Genomic DNA, 16,467 nt, shown 5'->3' with positions numbered 1-16,467 from the left:
GGCAGCTTTGCTTTGCTTTTACCCGGTTGCTGCTCCTCTTGGGTGTGCCGGACATCAGGTGTGGTGCGGGAGTTACAGCCGCCTCTGGGTTTTGTGCTGTTTGCGTCCGGAGTTTGGTGGGTTTTGTCTCTTATGCCAAGTTGAAACCCGACTCCAGGGAACAGGGGAGGGGACCGGGGGGAAAACGCTGATCCCCCCGCAGGGCAGACCCGCGGTGAGGACGGGGCGCTTGTCAGGCGGGGACCCCGCAGGGACGGCGTTAACGGAGCCGCGCTGGTCTCCGGGTGCCCGCCCGGGAGCGACGGGCCCCGCGCCGGCCCGGGACACGGAGCCGCGCTGCTCGGGCTCGTCCCGGCTGCTGCTGCTGCTGCTCCCGGGACACGGGGCCGCGCTGCTCGGGCTCGTCCCGGCTGCTGCTGCTGCTGCTCCCGGGACACGGGGCCGCGCTGCTCGGGCTCGTCCCGGCTGCTGCTGCTGCTGCTCCCGGGACACGGGGCCGCGCTGCTCGGGCTCGTCCCGGCTGCTGCTGCTGCTGCTCCCGGGACACGGGGCCGCGCTGCTCGGGCTCGTCCCGGCTGCTGCTCCCGGGACACGGGGCCGCGCTGCCCGGGCTCGTCCCGGCTGCTGCTGCCGGTTCGGGTTCTCCCCCGTCCCTGAGCTGGGGTGGTTGTTGTTGTTGTTGGGGGGGTGGGGCTGGTTGGTCCGTTGCTTCCGGCGGCCAGGGGGCTGCGGTGGGTTGTTGTGGTGGTGTTTGTGGTTTGTTTGGTGTTCGTGGTCATTTTGCGGGGTTTGGGGTGTCTGTCATTCATCTCGTGTTTCCCCGCTTCCCCCCGTCGGCGCGAGGCCGGAGCTCCGCCCCCTTGTGCCATGTGACCCCTCCGTTTCCGCTCTCCCCCGCCTCGCGCAGTGGTGTAGCCCGCGGCGCTCGCCGATAGCGTCACAGCGCGGCGCCCGTCGCGGAGAACCAGGTGCTCGCGCTACCCGGAAGCGTTTCCGCGGCAGCGACCGGAAGGGACGACGGGTGCGTGTGTGTCCGGAGCGCGCCGGCCGCCAGCAGCTCATGGCCTTCAACTTCGGGGCCACGGCGGGTGCCGGTGCCGCCAACCCGACCGGTGAGCGCGGGGCGTCCTGGGCGCTGGGCCGAGGTGGGCGGGGAGGAGCGTTTTCCGGTGTCCCGGGGCGCGGGCCAGCCCGTAACGGCCGCGGGGCGCGCGTGGCCTTGCCGTCCCTCGCGTGACGCGCAGCCCCTAACGGCCGCGAGGCGCGCGCGCCCCCCCACCAACGGGATCTCGCAGCCGCGCGGAGCGCGCGCGCCCCCCCCCCGCCAATGGGATCCCGCAGCACCTCAGCTGCCTGGGGCGCGCGTGCCCCCCCGCCAATGAGATCTCGCAGCCCCTCAGCCGCGCGGGGGGCGCGTGCCCCCCCACCAATGGGATCCCGCAGCACCTCAGCTGCACCAGTGGGATCGCGCGGCCCCTCAGCGCCTCAGCCCGATCCGATCCGCAGGCGGCCGCTGTCCCGGCCCGGCCCCGGTGCTCGCCGCCCCGCAGCGCGCTGGGCCGGGCCGTGCGGAGCTGTCCGCCGCGGGGCTGTGGCACGGAAGGCGCGGCCGCTTCCTCACGCCTGTTCTCGGCGGAGCCGGTGAGATGCGGGCTCCCCCCGCGCCCCGTTCTGCTGCGGGTTGAACGCTGTGCGGCCCTGCCGGCCGCGGCTTGGTCCCGGTTTTCTGGTTCCTCCCGCAGTGGCGGCGGGTCCGTGTCGGGAGCTGTTCGGGGCTTGATCCTGCCGAGAGGTGCGCGCTGCTCGGGGGGCTGCGTGGTGGAGCCGGGTCACTCGGATCCTCGCTTTTGGCTGCCCTGGTACTGTTCTGTGGATGAGATGCTCTTGGAAGTTAATTTTTGAGCTACACTGCAGCATTTAACTTGCCAAAGAAGGAAGATTTGTTTTTCCCTGTCTTGTCTTGCTGCTGTCAGTGGGCTCTCAGTGAGGTGTAGGCCAGAGCGTTCCTTACTCTCAGTGAAGCAGTTCGTTCTTGGCTCTCACAGCAGATGCTCTGAATGAGTCCTTTGGACCGGGCTCATCCTCACCACCCTCCGCCCGGGCTGCCTTTTGGGCTCTCACTCTGCTCGTGCCCGCTTTAAACACGGACTTTCTGGCCCACTGTAAGCAAAAGATGATCTTGTAGTGCTGTGCGTAGTGAGCTGGTTTATTGTGCTCGTGAAGCAATGTTAGAGAGAGCCCCGGGATCGCACGCAGGTCTGTCTGTGTGTCCAGTGCGAGCTTGTTCTCAGCTGCTCTCCCGGAGGGAATGGGGGGGCTGCCCGTTTTTCTTAGCGCTGGGAAACCCGGGTGCATTGGATAGGACACCAGGGAGTCCTGCAGCGGACACGTTTTGTGAATATAGCTCGAATAAGTTCACCCTGGCGTATTTGAGCGCGTGGTGCCTCAGCGGCTAGAGCTGTGTTTTGTGGTTACCCTGCCATAGCTCCTCATAGGTGGGTATGCGCCTAGCGTGAAGATGTTTTACTCTTGCCTTCCTGATGGCGTATGAAATAGTGATGCTCCCTTGCAATAGTGCAGATGTGGTTAAAAATTACACTTAATGGGAATGCTGAATCACATGGGTATTTTCATGTATAGCTTTGAATCAAGATGGGGAAAAATATTACTGTTTTATATGCAGTATAGTTGAAAAAGGACATGTTTATAGCAATGACACAGTGAGAGCGGTCTAAACTGAAAGCTTTTAACTGTCTTCCTTGTGTTCAATAAATCATGTTAAACGCCAGTTAATATCTTAATATTGTTTCTAGCTATGCTTATGTTGTCCATGGCAATGGCAAAAATATTTTAGCTTTTCTTTCCTGAACCTGACTTTTACTTAAAACTAATGTTACGTTGCTCTTTTTCTGCTTCCCGCTTGTCAGGATTTGGTGGGCTTGAAACTACAAACTCCACTGCCAGTGGGTTTAATTTTGGGGGTTTCGGATTAACTGCTAATCCTGCAGTGAATTTTAATATTGGGAATTTCGGTGTTTCCACTACCTCAACTCCACCATTCCATTTTGGTAACAGTCTGGCAAGTGCAGGTAGATAATGCATAAATACTTGTTATGTAATAAATGTTAATAGCAGAGGTCCAAGAATTATATTGCTAACTGAGAATCCATATTTAGTACTAACCATCTTATTTTGTATCCAGCAAAGACTGGAGATAAAGGCTCTGAAAGTGGAATGTGTTTGAGAGCCATAGGCTTGTAGGGTTTTTTGCCTATTAAATTCTCAATAAATAGATGTTGAAGAAAAATAACCACGTACCAAATACTCAGTCACTGAAAAAGAAATTAATTGTGGTAACCTGCCAGTCTGACCCAGTCTAAAATTGAACCTCAATGACCTGACAAAACAGCAAGGTCAGTTCTCCATGGAGACCCAGGGAATCCTGCGTGATTGCAGAGCCGGTCCCTGACGCACATTTCCTGACATGAGATTCTTGGACTACTGCAGCCATGTTTCATCCTACCCGTGTCTCCCCATCGGCCTTCCGTTGGCTGTCATGAATGCACTACACCTCAATAGTTTCTGTGGAGAAACAGATTTTATACGATCAGCACAAAATGAACAGCCCTGGCGGGGGTCTCTGTCGCCTGAAGGCCGTTGTGCCCCTGAAGTAGCGCACGTCCCAGGCTGGCGCTCAGGGATCCTCCGCCTTCCGGGGGTCTGCTGTGTGCGCAGGGCACTGCCTAACACAGCCCTTCATGGCCCTGCTGGATCCATCGGTTCCCACGGATCAGCTAAACACAATTCCAAGTTCAATCTTATCCTTTTCAAATAAAAATGATTAACTCTATGGCTTTCTAATGCTTTTACTGATGTAGAATTAGCCCGTGGGGCCTCGTTGCCGCTGCTCGTATAGGAATTCTCTTCATTCCACAGCGCCATTGCCCCCCCGTGTTTTGTCCACTTGAGGGATCTGATTTCATTTTCATTTGGTATGAACACTATTGTGCTGTATTTCTTTAGCTGAATTTGAACTATTCCAAAAGAGAGGTTGGATACATAATTTGGTTTAGCAGTTTTCACTCTCGGGTCCTTTCTCAAGGAAGGATGACTAAATTGCTGTGAATACAAATCTGCCTAAAACTTGTGTCATCTGTTGGAATTCCTTCTAGGGATTCTCACTTGCTGGTAGGACTGTAATGTTAACATTGCGAGGAACAGCTTGGTATATCCACTTGCATTAAGGTGTTTGCTGAATGAAAATAAAATGCAGTTGCATGTCAACTTTGGTTCAAGCTTTTTATTTGGTGTAATGAGTGTAACAGTCTATAGAGCAGGGCTTGTCAGATATGCACAGACTGCACCTCAGGCCAGATGTTGCGCTGGCACCACAGAAGCGATGGTCTGCAGAGAGATGGTGGGGTGGCATGTGGCCGTGCAGCCTGCTGTGCTGGAGGCCAGCCAGGCCCAGGGCACCTCTGGTGAGGGGGAGAATGGGCGCTGGGTTTCTTGGGGTGCTCTCTGGCACGGGGGAGCTCGGGCCCTCACTCAGCTCTCCCTCCCTGTTAGCCAGGGACTGGTTTTCCCATATAATCTGTGGAAGGCTGCTTGTCTTTGCATGTGCCTTCCCCTGATAGTGATTGAACATCAAAATGAGATTTAATGGGGAGGCTGTCAGACGATGGGAAACTAGGCTTCAAAAAATATCTTGTAGAATTTGACCTGTGTGTGAAAATAAATCATTCCTGTGACAGCATTCCCGGGTGGGAGCAGCAGTAGTGTACACCCTGGCCTCAGGCTTTACCTGATTTGTTTGTGGTTTTGCTCTTAAGACATTAGGAACGTTTAGACAGCTCACAAAACATCGGGTTGTTTATTAAACATTCAGGGACAACACTGACCAGAAGTATTCCTGAGGATGAGTTAAAGAAATACTGTTACTAGTTGTGTCTGTCACTAAGGAAAGCACATTGTGTTGATAAGGGAACAGAATGGTAGTTAACTCCCTGCTTTTTTATTTGCTTTCTTGACATACCATGAATGTATTGGCTTTCTGGTTCATGTGTTCTCCCTCATTTCCTCGGACAATGAACCCGGTACCCATGATCAATGTGAGCTACATGCTTGTGACCTAATACATCCATCTGTCAACATCTCATAACACATGTTGATGCGCGCTGTTTATTGTTGCAGTATGCACAGCTGCCACGCACAACGTGCCAGTTGCCTTACTTGCAAACTTTGTTTGTCAGGTGCCTTTGGAGGATTTGGGACAACCACCACCACTGCAGCACCAGCGTTTAGTTTTTCTGCTCCCACCAATACAGGCACTGGCGGTAAGAAAGCTCAAATCTGAAAGCATTTGCTTTAGAAAGAACCATAGGGCATCAGCCCGTTACAGTTGATGTTTGCATTTCACAGGTACGATGCTTCTCTTTTTCTCAATAATTCTTTGGTTGTTTCCCTAGGACTCTTTGGTGCTACTCAGAACAAAGGCTTTGGATTTGGTACTAGTTTTGGCACAGGAACTGGCACTGGCTTGGGCACTGGGCTGGGAACTGGGCTAGGCTTTGGAGGCTTCGGTACCCAGCAGCAACAGACCAGTAAGTGTGGCTTTCTCTTGAGTTATCCCTTTGTTAGCAACGAAAGCAAAAGACTACAACGGACACACAGGTAGTGGGACTGAAGTGTATTATAAAATCACTTAAAGTCTTGATTGATGGAGACTTCTCGGAGTTTGGCTCTTGAAATTTCTATATTCGCGGTCCTCAGCTTTTTCTTAAGAGCTCAAGCGAGTTTCTGTGCATCACCCTTGAATTCCCAACAACAGTATTCACCTCATGGTTTAGCAGTGGCAGAAAGAGTAGTTACAGAACTGTTGTTGGTGGTCATGGCATTACTAGAGAGGGGAGAAAAACAGCGTTGAGTTTAGTTCAGGTGTAAGCTGGGTAACGACCAGCTGCAGGCTCTGGCTTCACTGAATTTATAATAACAAATGTACCCTTCAGATTGAAATCCTGAAGGTGCCAGATGGTGTCTTGGGCGAATATTGACATCTCATTTAAAGAAAAAAGAATAAGTCTTTTCTTCTGACTTAGTATTCAGGAGCTTCTGTTGCTGATGACAATAGGGTATAAAAGACACTTTAAAAAAACATTACCTGGTACGGATTTACTTACTGCATGCATTTATTTTGCTTCTCAAAATGCGAACTGATACCAGTGATATGCAGGTGGTACGTGTAAACAAGAGAGTTTCTCTTTGTTGGTGAAGGTGTTCATTTGTTTTTCTGATCCAACGTAGCACTAGGAAGTGGCTTGTTCAGCCAGCCTGCTCAGACACCTGCCCAGTCGAACCAGCTCATCAACACAGCCAGCGCACTCTCGGCTCCAACGCTCTTAGGAGATGAGAGAGATGCTATTTTGGCAAAATGGAACCAGCTTCAGGCCTTCTGGGGAACAGGCAAAGGGTACTTCAACAATAACATCGCTCCAGTGGAGTTCACACAGGAAAACCCCTTTTGCAGGTTTAAGGTATGTAATTGTCCCCCTGCCCACACACAGCTGTGAAGGAGTTGCTCTGCTTGCTAGTTCTGTGTCCAAGTGTCTCATGAGCGTTAAATCGCATTTTGTTATTGTTAAAAGTAATCTGAAACAGTATTTATCCAGGTAATGTATGCAATTCTAATGCATGCTAATTAAAAGGTTTGAAGATGTATAGGTGCTGGAAATCTGGGTGTTGCTGGGGTACTAGATAATGGCTGCATATGTGGATCATGAAACCAGTCTTTTTCTGTGCTAGCATTCAGATTAGCGTGTGTGTAGTTGGAGCAGACCTCTGGAAATGAATTCTACTGTGTATTTACTTAGGTTACAATGTTACAGAAATTATTTAAAATAACCTCCACATGTGAAAGACACCGTTAACATCTGGAATAAGAAAATCCGGGTGTTTTTTCATTGCATTGTCTACATTAGAATAAACCCTCTATGAACCCAGCCTGTGCATACCATTTTAAATGCACCAGCCTTCAGATTTCTGCCTTTATCCTTACCAGTGCTGAAGCAGACTCCATTCCATGTATGATATTGTCAGCAGTTCCAGATCTTGCTTCTGTCAACAAAGAATGTGTAGCTCTTCATCCTCCGCAAATCTCACGCCTGCTGACTTTCTTGCTAAGCTTCAGACCTGGGAGTGGATTTGGGTCAGGCATGGTGATACCTGCCTTTTCCAAGCTGGTTCTTTGAAGTGCAGACTTTCTAACCCAAATGTAGGTTAATACTTGATTAAGGCTAGTTTTGATTATGCACATATGACACTTTCATAAAATCTTCGCAACAACTGAGTGCTTGCAAAACAAATGTTTGGCTTCTCTTGCATTACCTTTTTAGGTGTTACTTCCAATATTTTGTTGATAATGCACTTGAGAATTTGTTTCCTTCTAAGCTGTTGCCTGAAGTGGCTCTGGAGTTCTCTGGGCTTTCCAGAATTCCAGAATATAAGTCGTGTGATGCTAATTCAGTTAATTTTGAGTTTCATTACCAAAAGAAGTTTTCCTTTCAAGTTGCTATGTTTACCCTTGTCCCTGTGACTTGAGCATTACTAATGCCATTAGGAATTCCTGTACCTTAAGTGAAGTCCTGAGAAGTTCCCTGTATGCCAGAAATGGCAGGTGCCTGAGAAAACTGATGAAATTGGCAGCATAGGTATCAGAGCCAAGTGTCATAAACTGGTTTGGTTTATTGCCTTTGTAAGCATCCGATGTAAGCAGGAACAAAGCATTACCTGGAGGGTTTCACTGGTGTTCCAGGAATCCACTTGTACACAATTGTTGTTCTAGAACAAATGAGAAGCATGTGGTGCTTAACCAAGAAAAGTGTGCTCTTGAGGTATGTGATAGAGGTCGTCATTGGAAAGGCCACAACAAAGTAAAAAAGATGTGATAGTTGAAAATACTTCATTTCATAAGGAAATCATGACATATTTGTTCTTAAACAAATACCAGAGGAGGCCTAAATGTGCGGTTTTAGTACTACTTTGCACATAATGAGATTTAGTTTTCTGGGTACTGGCAAGTCTCTCCCCACAGTGTGATCCTGTTTTGCAACTATGGAGGTGAAATAAATGTGCTTAACAGTAGGTGATTGTTTAGGGGTTGGTTTGTTTGGCATTTTTGGGGGGGGGTTTGTGTATGTTTTTTCTTTTGAGTCCTCAGAGGGAATAGATAGCGTAACTCAGAGACTGTTATAGTGCCAGTACCTTCAGAGTGTCCATCATTCAAAAGATGAGGTTTCCCTCAGTTCTGTCACTGTTGTGCTCCCAGCTGAAGCAGGCTGGTTCTGCGGGGCTCACCGTCGCAGGGAATTGCCCTCTGCTGACCTAGACCAGGCCCTTGGACACATCCCCAACTCAGTTCTCATTTCAGCTGAACTTGCACAAGGGGAAAGGTGCAAATCACCCATGTGCAGTGTCAGGGCCTTAAAAAGCACCCACTGTCCAACATATCACCAGTGATACGTTGTTGTGACAGTTTGTAGGCAAGTTGAGATAAAACTGCCGCTCTGCTTTTGCTTATGATGAGTTAACAGTTTAGGTCTGTCTTAAAAGTCACGTGGAGTTTACACAGGAGCTGACAAGATTTTTTTTTAAATGGGGAAAACATGTAACTTTACACAGATGGCAGAAAGTGTTCCTGTGTTAGATTACTATGTTGGATTAAAACATCTAGCCTTATTACAGCTTTATCACATCAAGGAGCAAGATAACAGTAAACTTTATAAGCAAGTCACTTGCTAATGCAACAGAAATTGGCTGTCCCAAGTTCCTGTGTGATAACCTTACTCGACGGGGCTCTTAGCTAGTAGAAATATTCTGTGTCCATGTTTTGACTTGTACTGCCAGGCAAAATGTCTGGATCCACAGTAGGAAATTGTTAAGGATTTCTTAATACTAAGAAACTCATGAAGGTTTGTGGTTGGCTTATCTTTCAATTAGGTTATGTCAGTGAATGTTTTTCAAATGTTTTTCATTCAGACACCTGGCAATGTAATGTTACAAAACCCTTCTGGAAGTCTAGTCATTTTTCTGTATTAAAGTCTGGTCCCCTTGTTCCTTTTGCAACTTAGAAAAAGTGTAAGTTTGTAAGAGGTTCCTGGTTGGTCTGAGCTCTGAAGCAGCAGGAATATTGTGCTCAATTGGTGTCTCCTCATCCAGAGGACTTTTTTTTTTTTGAAGATGTGGAATGGTTACATAAAAATCTTTTCTAACAGTCTCAACTCTGTTGAAAGCTACTGTGCTGGTGGCCTTGGGAGTACATTTTAATGGGGGGTTGATTTTAGCTCTCTGCATTTCTGAACATGTTAACAATGTAACTTAAATTTTGAACCAGTTGCTTCAGAAATTTAGGGGTGTAGCCCCTCCCCTTCATGCCACATATCTCTGCTGTTGCTAAGTAATATATCCACCATTTTGTTTGTTCATTTGCAGGCTGTGGGTTACAGTTTAATGCCCAACAACAAAGATGAAGATGGCCTTGTGGTCCTGGTCTTTAATAGAAAAGAAGCAGATATTCGAAGCCAGCAGCAGCAGCTCGTAGAATCACTACACAAAATTCTGGGAGGAAACCAGACCCTCACTGTCAACGTAGAAGGTGTTAAAACGATGCCAGATGACCAGTATGTGAAGTTTACATAGTTTTATCTTTTTATCCGGTATTGTACATTATAGACGGTGCTTAATCTGCTCTGTCTCCCTTTTTCCTTGATAAAATCATCTATGATCTACTTATCCTGAGTTTGATTTCACATCTCATTTTTGGCATAAGTCCAGTATCTTTCCTGTGAGTGTTTCCTGTGGGTGCTCAGTTCAGGAAATAAACTTCTGCAGACCCTCCTTGTTGGCAGCAGAAGCTGGAGATGAGTGTGATAACCGTGGGGGGGGATTAAATACCCAATATTTTAGGAGCAGTGAGGTTTTCTTCACCTGGTCAGTGAAGGTGGAGACATTGGGGTGTATGGTAACAGGATCTTTGCAGTGTTTCATATTGTAAATGTTGGTTACAATTGGAAAAGTGTTCCAAAGCTCATAGAGCTGGCTCGGTCTGCATGAGTTATGTCAGTGCTGTCTGCTTGGACTTGCTGGAGAGGCCTAAAGTACTGCCTAAAGTACTTCAGCACATGGACATTTCTGCTGTTGACTTCTAAAGACCAAAGGGCTTAGGTTATTAATGTAGTATTAGTATGACTATGTAAGATGGTTGTTAAAATTGGGGTGGGAGAATGTAGTTTCAGAGAGTATTTACAAATTTTCTCTTTCTGCCTTGCTGCATTAAACCCTAGATTTACTGGTACTTGATACCTTCATTAGCTAAAGGAAGTTAACAGTCAGCTGGGAGAAGTGGTAACTTCAGTTTAGGGTTGTTCATTGTGTTAGTTTCTCTAGGCTGCTGACCTTTTTCTGACAGCACGCATTTTGTCTTTTTCAGGACAGAAGTGATCATTTACGTTGTTGAGCGCTCACCCAACGGCACTTCGAGGAGAGTTCCCGCGACGACCCTCTATGCCCACTTTGAACAAGCCAACATCAAATCGTCCCTGCAGCAGCTGGGGGTCAGCCTCTCCATGGCCAGAACGGAGCTCTCCCCGGCACAAGTCAAACAGCTCCTGCAGAACCCTCCCGCCGGTACGCGGTCTGGAGCTGCGCGGGGCAGGGGTGGGCCTCTGCCGGGCCTCTTTGGGTCTCTGCGAAAAATGCACGTGTTGACCCACTGGAAAACACTTTTTAAAGCTGAAGCAGTTTCCAAGGCACCTAGACATACTGACATAGTTGGTTTTGTTACAGCCAGTTTTCCTGCTGAAGTACAATGTAGTCTACCAAGGCAGCTATGATTTATCAGTAATATATGCCACATGACACCATACTATGTGATCTAGCTATCATAAATCACTTCAGCTTGTCCAATTAAAAAAAGAGTTAAATATTGGAATAATCATGTCCTATATTCACTTCCCTGTTTTCTTGCGAAGGTCACTTAGCCTGTGTCCATACGTTACATGGCCACGGGTAGTACATGGACAGCTTTGTTTTAGATTAGTTAAGTGGTGCTCGTGCCATTTCATAGGATAATTGCAGCTTATTCTCTATACAGCATCACATGTGGTAGCTGGCAGTGAACTCCCTGCAGGGGGTAAGGGAAAGCAGCCTGTAGTTTCCAGCAGAAAATATGATGTAGCTTGCTCAGTAAGACCATAGTGTTTAGAAACACAGCAAACGTTATGATACCTGGACTGCAGAAAAACAGGCAGCAGTGTTTTCCAGCTGCTGCAGTGCTGGGGAGGAGGAGTTGCTCTGCGCATTAGCAAGCTGGATGTCTTTAATATCAGAGGTGTATCATAAGGCCTGTGCAACAATGGTTGGGTGCAGCTTGTTAGTCCGTGACTGTGGAGGAAGCTGAGTTCGTAGGTTGGCTAATCAAGCAGAAGGATGTGCAACAAGAGGTGGTAGTGCTGAGCTCTAGAGAAACTATCACTCCCCGGGGAGATATGGTTTGGTCTTCAGAGGTTTTATGAGGAATGACCTGGAGTGTTGTGTAATGAAGAATGTTGCAGTACCTGACTGTTCCAGTCTGCTTTTTAAGCTGGCCTGAAGTTGTTACATTACTAGCATTTTTTTCTTTGGCCTGTCTCTGATCAGAAAGTCAAAGTCAGTTGTTTCCATAGCAGTGTTGTCATTTTTTTTTTAACCCTAGCATACCTAGGTATGTGCATTTTATACACTGATCTGATTTGCAGTGAGGCTTGAAGAGTGTAATAACTTGCATCATGCTGTTGATGTGCACATACAATTAAAGGCTTTTATTTTACATATTTGCCTGATGAAGGAGTTCATGGCAGAACCAGCAACTGCTCTCTTAACAGATGAAATCCCCAGACAAATCGTGTTAGAAACCTGTCTTTCCTAATAACTCCTACTGGGATGGTTCTGCCAGCTGGTTTGATACTTGGAGTATTTTATTATTTGGAGTTTTTGGTGGTGTTTCTCTTATGCAAAATAAGCAATGGGGAAAGGAAGGGTGACCTAGGTGTAGCATACAGTGGAAACAGTAACATTGTTCCCCTTGAAGTCTGGCTTGTGTGATTTAATCACGTGTTGGTTGTTCTTTCCCCATGATTTCAAACCCACACAAGTGCTTGGCAGCTTGAACTTGCTTCCACAGCCCAGGACCAATTCTTTTATAACTATCCTTGTTTAATTAACCTTAACTGGTACAACAGTCATTCAAGCTAGCATAGTTCATTGGTTTGTGTATTTTCTAGTGTTGTCCTGTTTAACAGCTGTAAGATACGATATCTGTTCAGATCTATCCATCCTAAAAACTTGTTTGTTGCCTTTTTTTTTTTTAAGGTGTTGATCCTATTATATGGGAACAAGCCAAAGTTGATAATCCTGATCCTGACAAGTAAGTCTAATTGTCTGAATATTACACAAAGATTTGGAAAGGGGAGAAATACATGGTGTAGTACCCTTCAGGTAACTTGTAAGAAACTTATTAGAGAGTAACTTTGTCAAAGTGCTGATCTCATTTGAAGCAGTGAGGATTACTAGAAATACCTGTCTAATCCCTTTACTCATTTAGGCACTTAAGGGTTGTCAGGATAAAGAGCTTTCCTTGCATTACTTTGAGTTGCGGTGTCCTCCATTCTGTGGACTAGTTATTGTGACTTATTTTTCGTAATCATTATGTTTTTCTCTCTTTATTCCTGCAGGTGAACGTAGTGTACCCTTGTACCCTCCAAGGGTTACAGATAATGTAGGCTGATTTCTTTTTGAGAAAGGAACAGGTTGTTAGGAATAGTGAGGAGACTAGAGCTTAGCATAACAAGATGCATTTATGTATTATCTTTAATTTATAAACTATTTATATTATAATTATAAACTTAATTTATGAACTAATATAATCTGTAACTTTAGATTATGTTTGTAAGTATTAGTCCATACTGTATGTCTAATATTAAAATGTGTCACAAGAAATATTTGTGTTCTTGTAGGCTTATTCCTGTGCCAATGGTGGGTTTCAAGGAATTGTTGAGAAGACTGAAGGTCCAAGATCAGATGACCAAACAGCATCAAACTCGATTAGATGTAAGGTTTCCCATCTTGATGGTGACTGCTTGCTGCTGATGGAGGATGTGCTATTAAACAAGCATCACCCCCATGTGTCCTATGTGCTGAGAACTGAAACTGGAACCATTGCATGTGGCAGTGACTCTTTTATTGCTCTTTCTTAATATATTCCTTAATGATATCTTTGGGCCAAGAACCATGCAGTGCATTTTGCCTTTGGTTTTTTTTCGGCTTCAAGCTTGCTGTGTTGTTATAGACTAATTCAAACCAGGTGAATTAAGCTGCATGGGTGTGAACTCTAATTTGGGCACACAGTTTTTGTATACCTTCTGAAAATCCCAGTTGCATATGAAAATAAATAGAAACTCTAACAGTAGAGGTCTGGTGAAAAGCTTTCCCAAAGCCTCTTTGGGGAGGAGATTGAGTACTGTTTTGAGACTCCTGGTTTCAAATCAGGGCTGATGTGTTCTGTTATCAGCAAGTCTTATAATTTACAACTGACTCCATCTCCTCTGCAGATAATATCAGAAGATATCAGCGAGCTGCAGAAAAACCAAACAACAACTATGGCAAAAATTGCGCAGTACAAAAGGAAGCTGATGGCGCTTTCTCACAGAACATTACAGGTAACACGGATAGTCTCAGGAACTTGTTCTGATGCATGGTCTAGTGCCAGAAGGCAAACTGAGAGGGGGCAGGATGGCCTGTGCAGTCTTGTGCGTGGCTGGTGCTGCAAATGGAATTCTGACTTGATGTAAATGGTATTGCTATAAGTATGAGGCAGAGCCGTCAGGGCAAGCTGTGGGTGCGCAGCATGGCTTACTGCTTGGGGAACCTTCTTTCTCACTTACTCAGAAGTGTTGGGACTGCCCTGAGGCCTCGTAGCAGCAGACTAAACGGCAGAACCGATCTGATGAGAGAGGCGCTGGAGAAGGGACAAAAAGACACGTGGATGGGCAAGTGGGGAAAGAGATGGATAAAGGCTTCCTAATGGAGGCTTCTTTTATAGGTGTTAATAAAGCAGGAGATCCAAAGGAAAAGCGGCTATGCCATTCAAGCAGACGAAGAGCAACTTCGTGTACAGTTAGATACGATTCAGTGCGAACTTAATGCACCTACACAGTTCAAGGTGAGTAGTTAACAGAACTTTACCAAAACCCTAGTTTTCCTCAGAAAACAATGTTAAGTTTTCTGAAACGTGCATGTGTATTTTTTTGTGGAAAGCTTTCAGAAGAGCAGTCCAGCAGTGTTACTGGGTAGCAGCGTTGTGCCCTTTTCTGTGTGACTGATAGGTATTTAAGGGGTTTTTTTTGAGTTTTTAAAAGTATTAGTTGCTTGCCCTTTGTTTGTCTTTCAAAAAAGAGAAATGGGCTGAGCGGTAATGCTTCCTGCCCTAGCGACTCAAGGAGGTGGCACAGGCTGGAGCTGCCGGAGGTCGATGAGTCGCGTTCGATTGAAGCCTGTCTCTCTTCCCAGGGCAGGCTGAATGAGCTCATGTCCCAAATCAGGATGCAAAACCACTTTGGCGCCGTGCGGGCTGAGGAGCGCTATTACATCGATGCAGACCTCTTAAGGGAAATCAAGCAAGTAAGTATTACCAGGTAGAATCCTGGGATACTCTCTGAACATCATCATTTAAGCCAGCTAAGCACTAACTTGGGGGATGTATCTAGAATGTAATCTTTTTGTAATTAATTGCTTATGAAGTCCTTTTTAATGTTCTCAGTGACAGAGCGCCAAGATTGTACAAAGCCGCTCTGTGCAGTCAAGCTATTAGTGCAGAAAATGCAGGTTTATTTTCTTCCAAAGAAATTTTGCTAGGCTCTTCCATGTGCCAAGGCCACCAGACGTGGCACCTTTGAGAAATGGTACTTGAAATCTGTGGAGTTGAGCTACACTCATGCTGGTTTTTAAACTACCTGCAGCATCTGAAGCAGCAGCAAGAAGGCCTGAGTCACCTAATCAGCATTATCAAGGATGACCTGGAGGACATCAAACTTATAGAACATGGGCTGAACGAGAGCATCCCCATCAGAGGAGGAGTCTTCAGTTGACGTGGTGGATGCTGCTGGGCTGACACAGAACATGTTACTTGAGTTCATGGTTCACCTTCCAAGGCCAAAACTGGTGAGGTAAAATAAAACCTATCTTCTTGGAGCAATGGTATATTGGCAGTTACCTTTAGAATTAGCAAAGCCTCTTCTAAGCTTGTGAACTTGACCTTTGGAAGGTTTATAATTTATAAAGCTGTCTATGCTTTAATAAAAGGAGAAAAACTGAATCTGTTCAGATACTCTTCACTATAAAACTATGTACTATTGTACATTTTTTTCTTTTCTTTTTCTCTTTTTTTTTTCTCTTTTTACAACGGCATTGTCTTAGAAATGCAGTGCTGAGGGAATTGTCCCACTTGTGACTTGGTTTGTGGAAAGCTTAGCCCGCTTCTGTGTTCTTGTCAAAACAATCAAGTGACAACATGATGTAAGCAGCTAACTTAAAGCATTACAGATATGTATGTTGCTGTAACTATGTCAGTCTCTACAATACCCATAGTTTACCTGGGCAAGCTGCAGGAAGTTGATGTTTTCAGTTTCTGTCCTTCCTTTGTACAGCAGGGAGCTGAAGGTTCTGTTGTTATCCCTTTACATGTGTGAGTTATACAAAGTTTTGTGGCCTCTCAATAACAACAGAATGTCTAGACATTGTCTTCTGCCTTTCTAAATTGCTGGAGAGTAATAAATTCAGTCTGACTTTGTAATAACTTCTGCATGGTACTGGCTCTTTCTCAGCTACGTCAGCAAAACAGTGAAACTGCTCACAACTCCAGGTGCGGGCACTGCAGGTAACAGGCATCAAACCCACTGCCACCGAGCTGCTTGGTAGCATCAGTCCCCACGCTAAAATACAAGGCCGTGTCCCTCTAAGATCCTGAGATGGCTACTATGTGCAGCAGAGACAGGTGGGGTCCCCCCCCCCATAAGCTGCCTTTTTTTTCCTCATGATGAAAGTCACTGAAAATAACTGAAACAAAACTGTTATTCTCTGCAGTAGCAGTTTGCACAGCCTGAAGAACTCAGACATGGTAGTGACCAAAAAAAAAATTCCATACATAAAATTGAAAGGCAGAAAAAAACAACTCCATCCTCAACAGCTTTCTTAAAAGAGCTCCTGCTAGAGCCTGTATTGGACAGGGGAGAGAGGTGAACTTCGGAAGCATGGTTCCACTATAGATAAAAAAAGCATACGTGGAACTGTAATTAAGAGGGGAAAAGGATTACTTTATTTTGGATAAAATTAATAAAATATCTCAAATGTGCAATGCAGGTTCTAGCAGGGGCTCTTCTC

At 46.2% G+C, this 16,467-nt stretch overlaps 1 protein-coding gene across 1 annotated transcript; it reads left to right on the top strand.

The window, feature by feature from the left end:
- Positions 1-934: 934 nt before the first annotated feature.
- Positions 935-15,844, top strand: NUP54 (nucleoporin 54). The gene is made up of 12 exons (XM_080344347.1): positions 935-1,112; positions 5,253-5,336; positions 5,469-5,603; positions 6,304-6,533; positions 9,487-9,674; positions 10,484-10,680; positions 12,403-12,457; positions 13,047-13,140; positions 13,641-13,748; positions 14,132-14,251; positions 14,599-14,709; positions 15,048-15,844. Exons 1-12 carry the CDS (start codon positions 1,061-1,063, stop codon positions 15,174-15,176), a joined length of 1,503 nt encoding a protein of 500 aa, XP_080200473.1. The 5' UTR covers positions 935-1,060; the 3' UTR covers positions 15,177-15,844.
- Positions 15,845-16,467: the final 623 nt, after the last annotated feature.

This window comes from Nesoenas mayeri, assembly GCF_963082525.1.
Source record: "Nesoenas mayeri genome assembly, chromosome: 4".
In the NCBI taxonomy this organism is placed as follows: Eukaryota; Metazoa; Chordata; class Aves; order Columbiformes; family Columbidae; genus Nesoenas; species Nesoenas mayeri.
Note: the sequence above shows the minus strand (reverse complement) of the source record. Positions and strands in the feature narration are given on the sequence as shown.

Bases quoted from the DNA above. Each gene is read 5' to 3' on its own strand.
- NUP54 (XM_080344347.1), top strand. From the start codon at position 1,061: ATGGCCTTCAACTTCGGGGCCACGGCGGGTGCCGGTGCCGCCAACCCG. The intron at 1,113-5,252 runs GTGAGCGCGGGG...TTTGTTTGTCAG, and splicing joins CGGTGCCGCCAACCCGACCG to GTGCCTTTGGAGGATTTGGG. The intron at 14,710-15,047 runs GTAAGTATTACC...AACTACCTGCAG, and splicing joins TCTTAAGGGAAATCAAGCAA to CATCTGAAGCAGCAGCAAGA.